This window comes from Bubalus bubalis, chromosome 10 (genome assembly GCF_019923935.1).
Source record: "Bubalus bubalis isolate 160015118507 breed Murrah chromosome 10, NDDB_SH_1, whole genome shotgun sequence".
NCBI classification, from domain to species: domain Eukaryota; kingdom Metazoa; phylum Chordata; class Mammalia; order Artiodactyla; family Bovidae; genus Bubalus; species Bubalus bubalis.
The window spans coordinates 40,334,628-40,343,989 of record NC_059166.1 but is presented as its reverse complement, the minus strand read 5'-3'; the positions used below and the strand labels follow the sequence as shown (position 1 = coordinate 40,343,989).

General features: G+C 33.6%; 1 protein-coding gene across 4 annotated transcripts in view; it reads left to right on the top strand.

Moving 5' to 3' along the window:
• Positions 1-5,276, top strand: part of LOC102394464 (synaptotagmin binding cytoplasmic RNA interacting protein) — a 29,779-nt gene extending 24,503 nt beyond the window's left edge. For 2 of the 4 annotated variants that reach the window (XM_025294573.2, XM_044924262.1), the window contains exon 11: positions 648-5,276. In XM_025294573.2, the coding sequence (XP_025150358.1) occupies positions 648-686 (39 nt within the window). In that variant the 3' untranslated portion in view covers positions 687-5,276. Of the gene's footprint in view, positions 1-644 lie in introns of all 4 variants that reach the window. The other 2 variants (XM_025294572.2, XM_044924261.1) reach the window with 1 other exon arrangement.
• The last annotated feature ends 4,086 nt before the right edge of the window (positions 5,277-9,362 follow it).

The window sequence follows — 9,362 nt, the reverse complement described above, 5'->3', positions numbered from 1 at the left end:
TTTGTTTTGACCATATAGTCTATATACCAGTAATAATGGGAGGATGTTAGCCTTCTAAATATGAGAATTTTGGGACTTTGTTAACAGTGAAAACATTTAAAAGCTATTCCCCACTTCTCAACCTCCATCCCCCTAAATTTGAAGATTTACACCTGACAGGGTACTTGTGAAAAATATTGAAAGACGAGCTGCTTTTTAAAAATGGGAATCAGTGTATATCAAATGTCAAGGTCAAAGAAATCTCAGATGTTTGCTTTCAGCATATTTTATTACTTCCATGTTTCTGAAACAGGAATTTCCTAAAAGTTAATGGAGGCAAATAACGTTAAGGTGTAACTTCTGTTAGGTTTTACTTTAGCTTTTTTTTTTCCTTTTTATTTTTTAATAAAATCAGTTTGTGAAGAAAAAGAGGTTTTTAAACCTCAGTTCAGTACTCTACATACCTCCCCCCAATAAAGGGCAAAAAGCACACCAGAAATCTCAAGTGAAAAGTTAATAGTTATTAAAGGAAACTTTTTTATTAGACTTTATATTAAGAATTGCTATGTTAAAGCTTTTATCTATTTTTAATGTTTTCATTATGTATGTACACATTACTAATCTAAAATGATTTATCTAACTGATTCCTTTTGTTACCTGGCTAGCAGGGAAAAGGGGTCGAGGCCGGTCCTGACCTGTTACAATGAAGACTGACTTGCTATGTGGGATTACACCAGAAGCTTGCAGTGGAGTAATGGTAAGGAAATCAAGCAACCTTAAATATCTCGGCTGTATAGGAGCATATTCTATTGCAGAAGACCTTCCTATGAAGATCATGGAATCAAATACAGGACATTGAACTAATACTTGGACTTTGATATGAATTTCTTTAACAATTTTCTCTGCAGTGCAAGTTATTAAACTAAAGCTACTCTATTTTCCAAATGTGTTCCAACAGAAATTCTTCATAACTTCTAGCATGGTATCTTAATAAAGAATAAAGTTCTTCTCTTTAAAAAATCTGCTCTAAGTAGATTTTTCCCCTGTTTTTTTAAATTAAGGATCCCAGCATTGGTTTTCTGAAATATTCTCTTGAATTTGTGCATTTAAATTTTATTGCAGTGGTATAGATGAATGCCATTGTTGGTATCCTTAACTTTTATTTCTGCTCACCAAGGTTAATCATGATTGTCTATATCTTTTTTATAGTAATCACTTTTGAATTGTGTTCAGATATGCAGTTTCAGGTGTAATCATCAGAGCTGGTTAGTCAGGCATTCCAGATAGTGGTTCTTTTCAGAACCTTTTTTAAAGGGTTGGTTAACTACCTCAGTAGCAGAGGATTGAACTATACCCTGTCTGTACTGTACATAGAAAATCTTTGTAGATAAAAGCAAGGCTTGTTAAATGATATGAGGGTAAGATTTTAAATATACCAAATGTAACATTCTTAGTTGCCTTTAGTTTCAGAGGCTTGTAAGACTTCCTCATGAACATCATAACAGGCCTTGCTTTTGTCGTATTTTGTGGCTGAAAAAGCAGCCTTGCTTCTTCAGATATTGTAGTTATTTGGATGTATAATAGTTTAGCAAGATGTTACTTTTGTAAGACATCAGATGTTCAAAAAAAGTGCATCCGAACTTGTACTAAATACTGCAGTGTCCCTTTATAAAAAGTCAGACTAAAACTGACAGTTGTACAGCAAAGCCTGACATTTGGATATTTTGAAGTTTTTTCATAAATCATAGAAATTAGTATATGGCTGTAGTTTAGCTTTTTAGGTAAAAGGTATGTTTCATTAGTGCATTTCTTACTGCTGATCACTGCAAAAATGTGAATCAGCTTTCCATTTCTTATGCAGGTCATGATAACTTGTAGAATAGAGTACAATCATTTGTGCTATGTTTTTAATTTTCTAAAGCACCTTGATGACAGTGAGTGTTAAGTGGTGAAGCATCCTCTATTGAATCACCCTCAAAATTTTTTGCCAAGTCCTAAATTGATAGCTTAAAGTCAAAAGTGAAATTATAGTTTAATTAGGACTTGGTATAAAGAAATCCCTTTTCCCCTTCCCCAAAGGGATACTGCAGTTATATCACATACCCAATAGGCACCATGACGAAGATCAGAGCTTATACTTAATTAAGGTTTTATACACACCAGTTTCCCCAGTAAATGCAAATTTAACAAGAAAATTAGACATGTCATATGTTCAAAATGCTCATGGCAAACAATCATTTTGCATTCCTGCAAATAAAATTGTTTTATACTGTAAGCTGGAGGCGAGTGTAACTTATTTTTGTAATAAAGTTTTTATTTTTTTTATGTGTCATTAATATAAATGTGTGTTAGTGTAGAAATATTCTGGTTTAAAAACTTAGAAATGCACACATTTCAGTATGTTTATTTGTACTTACATAATTTTAGATAGTGGTTGCCAATAGCCTGTATGTTTCACATTAATTGGTTTTTTATGTTATCTTAATAAACCATTTTAGTATGTTGTATGTCAGTTACTGGGATAGCTGGGACATAGAGTGTAATTTAAAATTTGTCAATAAGTATTCATTGGAATATATGTAAATGTGCCTTGCCGGTTATTGAAACATTACCTACAAAATGAGTATGGGGTGACAAAAATTAGTTCCTGGTGCTTAATGAAACTTTTTGCCACTGATTTTATATATTACCCCGTGCTTTTTTAAAGTACATCTCTCAAATCTTAGTGTAAGTTTGAGGGCTACACAAAACATTTACATTTCATTCTAACATAAAATGAGTAATAGGTTGTGGAAAGTGGGTAAACTAAATGTAGCCTTCAGTAAAATTGAATCTCAGTGTAATCCTTGGTGCTGGCACTTCCCAGGTCCAAGGAGTTAAATGATCCCATCAAAGAGGTCATTGCCATGCCTATTGGCACTTTACTGTCATACCCTTTTTAAGGGACACTGTCAAGGTGTTTAAGTTAATTCTCAGAATTATTTGTTGGGATTTTAGAACAGGTTTGTTTGACTTAAGTAAGAACTGCATTGTCAAAGTTGAAAGATGAACATTTTTGTGAGTTCACAAATGTGTTCTTAAGAAAATATTAAAATACGGAGCTGTGGGTTTCCAAGACTATTTGGCATTCTTAGTTTGGGGATTTGGGAGGAAAAGCTGATATTAAAAAAATTTGTGAAGAATTGATGGGTAATGTAAACAGTGGTGATTAAATATATACACACTCAAGTGAAATTACTTGACAGTGTTCATTTGACTAACTTTGAATTTAAGCCATTATAATTACTTTTAAAATTAAATAATCATTTGCACTGTTCTGATAATGGGTGCAGTTTTTGAGCAATATAATCAGAGCTAAATATGCATGTAGTGATTAGTGATGTGAACAATTAAGTACTGAGAAGAAATACTAACTGGTATTTTCAAACTTAAATTTCTGTAGTAAAATCAGTATCAAACTCTTATCAGATCAAGGAAAACAGGCAATGCATATAAACATACTTTTGAATGTTGTGTGGCCTATAAAGCAATAATGCAATTTTTATGGAATGTCATGGGATATGAGAAATGGAAATGCAAAAATAACTAATCCTTTAGTAAAAATGTCAACATGTTAAAAAGGGGAATGTTAACTAATGTAGGTTATTGATATTTGTGATTTGTTTATGGGTTCTTGGCTTTGACAGCTTCAAAGAATGGATAGATGACAAGTTAAAAGAAATTTTGTATATAATTGTCAAGGAATGGGTCTTAAATCTAAGAATCGAGTCCCTTCCTTGGGGTGAAAATGTATCCTTAAAGCATTCTGATTGTTGAAAAATAACAAAACTTGAGTTACCTAACCAAAGCAGACGCAAGATTTTGTTTCTGCAGACTACTTGGCAATCAAAAGTGATCATCACTTTAGTTAATCAGTTTTCAGAAAGTTGCTTTGTGAGAAAATTCTGTTAGATATATTCTCCCAATCATGCATTTTGTGGGAGGTTTTCCAGCATTGTGATTGAATCAGATGTTAGAAATGAATGGGGGGTTTAGCACAAAAAGCGGTTGCACACTCATGACGGCCATTGTTGTAGCATCATGAGAAATCTACCAATGACTGCAAGTCTGATTTAATGATTTACACTTTCTTCATGATAAAATAGGAATAGCATACATAGGAATGGATTTATGGGGTGACCTCGGGTATTCACTTGTATGAATCTGTTTGAAAAGATTTAATGAGGGTGAATATCATGCTAGATGGGCAAAATTGTCACATTCAGGACAGCTGTTTTGACTGCTAAGCCAAAAGTCACTGTTCAGAAACATAGGAAAAAAAGACCAAACAGAGCATGACATATAGTCTATTTAAGGGGAGAAATTACAGAGTAGGACTTATGCATTTAGGTGAGGGAGCTACCCCCCTAGAGTAAATGATTGCTCAGGTTCCTAAAACTTCAAGAATACCCACCATGGTCATTTTCTCCCCAGTGATATATACCATAAACTTTTGATCTGACCATAGGAATTCAATGGTGGGTTGAAAATGAATCAAGACATAACAATACATAAAATGAACAGACTTGTGGGGATAATGTTTTAAAGTGTAGTATTAATTACTCAGTCATACCACTCAATAAATAGGGCATGCCACTACTTTTCTTAAGATGCTAATTATCAGCCAGTGTTCAAAGACATTTTTAACTGTGGGCAAATTAGTGGATGGACTTTTTTGTCTGTCACTTTTTAAAAAAGTACTTAAGATACAAGTTTTATTAGTACCACAGTCTGCCTTCAGTAATATGCCTAAAATATTTTTCAGGGCCAGGAGCATTCAGTTGAAAGAAAATCTTTTTTACAACTGCAAAATAGTATTAAAACTAATGCCCTGGTCCAAGATTAGGTTTTTAATGATATTAACAGTAGTCTGATAAACATCTAGAAGTCTGGCATTGAGAAACAAAAGCTTGTACCTGACTAGTATTTTTATTTAAAAAAATTAGTTCTGTTAGCTTATTTAAATTCTCTTACATTTATTTATCTGTAGAATTTATATTTATTTCATTCCTTTTATCTCACTGAAAACTGTCTGCAGGCTCTTTGATTTGGATTAGATGTGTGAAGTACTGTCTTTTGCCAAAAACCTCAAAATTACCTGTTCTTTTCAACGTAGTGGGTTTGTGCTTGTTTGGAGATCAGTTCAAAAACTATCTGTACTATCTGTACTGCCTCTGATGTTAAGATTTTATGTATAGCATAAGGAAGCTAGCTCTGACTATATTTTCCTAAGAATAAAGACCTATTTTTGTAGCATGTCTTAGGATCTCCAGGAGTCCAAGAATTATTGTGGGTGTCCTCCATTTCATCGTTTTTCATTTAACAGCTTTTGAAATAGACACTTGGCATCTTTAGGGGTCTTTTCGTCTTTTAATTATCCATACATTCAAAGTAACTAGCCAATGGTAATACCAAAACAGATTCCCCAAGATCCCTAATTGAAGCACATGATAGGGAGATGATGTATAGGATAAATGTATAGTGTTGGTCTCCACTTAATTTTAATTAATGAAAATACTCTGGTCACACACATGCCAGTGGACTCAAGAAGTTAATGGTAATTTGGTTCTGCTTTTCTGGTAACATGTCCCCACCATTCAGTGTTCCATTTTCTTATCACTCTTTGAAGGTTTGGAAATGAGTAATTGAGGTAGTAATACAGGAGAGGGGAGTGAACAAACTATTTTGCTTTAATGTACATTTAGGTGACTGCACAAATGAGGTTAGGTAGGTGAATTCAGCTTAAAATGTGTTTCATTAAGCAAAATTAGCAAGTCATTATCAAAGAATGGGGAACTTGTATATACATTCAGGAGATTTTGGCTCATCCCTAGGATTTCTTGGTGGGAGGGTGATAGCTTTGGTCACTTCATGAAGATCCTTTTAGGTACAGAGTTTAATAGTTTGTGTTATGATTACTAAAGTTTATACTGATGATTGAAAAAAGTTTTTGTCATTTCAGAACAGTCATGAAAGTTTTATACCTGAAAAATTCTTAAACACTACTAGAGGATTTTGAAAACCATTTACATTGCCTATTTGACTCCCTGTGCAGATGCCAAACTAGTACTTTTTTTCTTGTTGATAATCAAGACTGCTGACAGACTTTTTGGATGGGGGAGAAGTTCCAATAAACCATTTTGGAAATTAGTGTCTTCAAGTGTAGTTTCCGAAAATGTTTTTTTAACACAAGCAAATAGAATCAAGATAAGGTTCTTTTAGAATAATTTACCATAAGCTTCAGTGAATATCTGATTTTCTTTACTTTGTAAAATGGTTTAAAACAAGTTCTAATCTGAAGTTGCTATCTGTAATGTTCTTGAAAGGTCATTTCTTGACCTTTGTTCTGAAAGGATTCTGTGATGCCAAATACTAACTTATTTTGGGGATACCTAAGGGAATTGACATTTACAGTCATTTATGAACTACAACCAGTTACTGCTACTACAAGGCAAAGGACAAAGGTTTTGATGTGGACCAGACATTACCACAGATTAAGAAAACATGATTAGGGTTGTATTCACAATACAGTAACAAATGTGTAGAAGAGTTGCATATTACAAAATCCAATCTTCCAGCTGTAGACACATACCATGACATCAGAAAAGTTCTAACATCTGGTGTGGCTCTATTGTATACTTTCAAATGAGATGAAGAGCTTTGATTAGTTGTGCCATTTGTATCACAATTTTGCATTTCAACTTGTGTCCTGATTTTTTTTTTTTAATGGGAATTAGAAAATGCCAGTACTGCATCATTTGAACACAGAGTTGTTAAAAAAGTCATGAGTTTAAAAAATTCTCTAATGACTTCATTTTCAAGAGAATAGTTTAAAAACTTTTTATAGTTAAAAATACTATGAATGGTATTCATGGTGCTTTAATTGGGAGGAGTCAGGAGTTAGGCCTCTAAAATTGCTCTATTTGACACATCAGGAGAAATTAGAAAAGCATATATACTGTTTCTTAGTATATTTAATATTTGGAATGAGCTTGGAGGTAAATAAATGAACAACAATATGTCAAAGGTCATCCAAAAATTAATGGAGTACACTTTTCAATTCTCTGCAGCCACAGGCATGTGTAATATACAGTATAGTTTTGGTAAAACTTCTTGAAATAGTAAAAATTAACATGAATTTGCAGAAGTTGAATTCCTAGGATTCCTTCAACATTGACAGGTGTAATTTCTTTTAGGAATCCTGCCTAACTTCCAATTCATTTATAAATAGAATTAAAACATGGTGAAAAATTTTTATTCGAAAGTTACACTTTAATCTTCATTGGTTTCCTGACAATCCATTTAGTGTTAGGACAGTATCAGCAGTTAAGCGCCCAACAGTGGATTCAGTGGATTCTCATCCTTTCTGCTGCTCAGTGTCTTTTGATCAGTCTATAAATTACTGCCAGTACTTGTTTAATTAATTAGTTCTTCAGTGTATGGGGTTTCTTTTGCCTCCTAGAACAGAAGTCCTTCCAAGGCAGGGAAATCCGAATTAATGGTGCTAGACGGGCATTTAAAAATACTTTTCAAAGTATTTTTTAGCTTGGAAATGGATTTTCAGTTTAGTTTATTAGGCTGGATTTGGCTTAATTGTGGCTTGTTAACTTGAAAAAGGAATTGAAAATTTTGAGCCACTTACAACATGGACAGCTTTTAAAAAGTAATGAACATGGAATACTAAATTTTAAGGCAAATTAAGATCATGAAGGTCCATATTTTAAATTGTCTGACCTTAAAAAGGTCTTGAAGGGAGCAGTTGGCTGTGGGATTTATATCTATCTATCAAGACAGCCTAGCCCAACAATTTTTCTTTATGCTGGTATTCAGTTTAATTCCAAACTGCTGAACAAAAAGGTATTGGCCTACCAAGTCCCATCTATAGTTAACGTTTATGAGGAAGGGGTACTTCAAGATTGAGTTCTTGTTCTGCTTACAAGTCTAGTTTTGAGTCCAAAAAGTTTGTATAAAGTTCTTATGTAGAGTACTTGGGAAAGTAGTAGTCATACTTGAGAAAAGTTTCAAAGCTAGGTAACTACACATTAACATAATGAAACAATTGTTGCTAAGAGTAATCCATACTTAACAAATTTTTTATATATCTGTATGGAAAGTCTTAATATGAACCTTACAGTTGGTTGCTGGCTGGTTCAAAATTAAATCCCTTTGAGAAGAGAGGCTCTGAATTTAAGGCATTTTCTTACTATATATACCTACTTGTTTTGAGTAGTGATGGATTAAAGGTGGTATTTATGCTTAAATGTGCTTAGTTGATAGTTTAACTTGATAGTACTTCAAAGAAAAATTTTAAAACCTGTACCTGGAAAACAAGATACAGCGCAGAATGTAAAGTCTTATTTCTCTGCTCACACCCTAATCAGTTAACAGATGAAAGACTCCTGTCTTTAGTTCTTAGTTAACCTCATATCTTTCAATTACTAAGTTTAAGCAGTTTCTTTTTTTAAAACCCCATATGAGACATTTGGCTTACTCTAGTCCTCTTTTTTTTTTTTTCCCCTCCCCTAAACTAGTTCAATTGATTACTATCATTATTCGGACTACACTTAGGCTAATACTACTTACATCTGTTTTAGTATCTGTTCTTCACTGTGTGGTGAAACCTCACTCATTACTTACTCATCTCCCAATTCCTATTAACTATCTATACTTTTTTGTTACTAACTTCTCCTCTCCACAGCATTTATTGACTCAATTCCAGCAGTAGAGCAGGCTCCTCTTATTTATATGTGGACTGTTTTGCTCACTCTTGAAATCTGTAGATTTTTGGAAAGATAACCAGTTTGTAATAGAATGCATTGAAATACTTCACTTCTCCGTGCTTTTCATTTTTCTCAAATGTTTGGTGACTGTATTTTTTGTATTTATAATATGGAAGAAAGATTGATAAAAGTGACCTGGTATTCTGGGCCTGCCCACTGAGACAGCGGACTGTAAGTTCTGTGTGTGTGAGAACACAATGGCTATCAGGCCTTTTTTCGTTTCCTTGGGAGCTGGCAGGCAAACAAGTTTACCTCTCCAATGCCAGAAAAGAGTGCTCAATTGTAGGCACACAGACTCTTCCTAGGCAAGTTATTTGCTTTGAGGAGCGGGGTAGACCCTGAAAACAGGCCTGCAATCCTCAGGCACATAAATTTCTTCCATTTTCCACTCTTGCAAGCCTGAGGTTTTGCCTTTTCTTTGTCACTCATCTTTCCCATGAAAATTGGCTGCTTTTCTTATAGTCCTCTGATTGCAAAGTGAACAGTGTCAGTTCATCTTTTGTTTTAATTTATTGAAATTAATAAAAGTCAATTTAAAAATAGAAGTAAAATACAACAGCATGG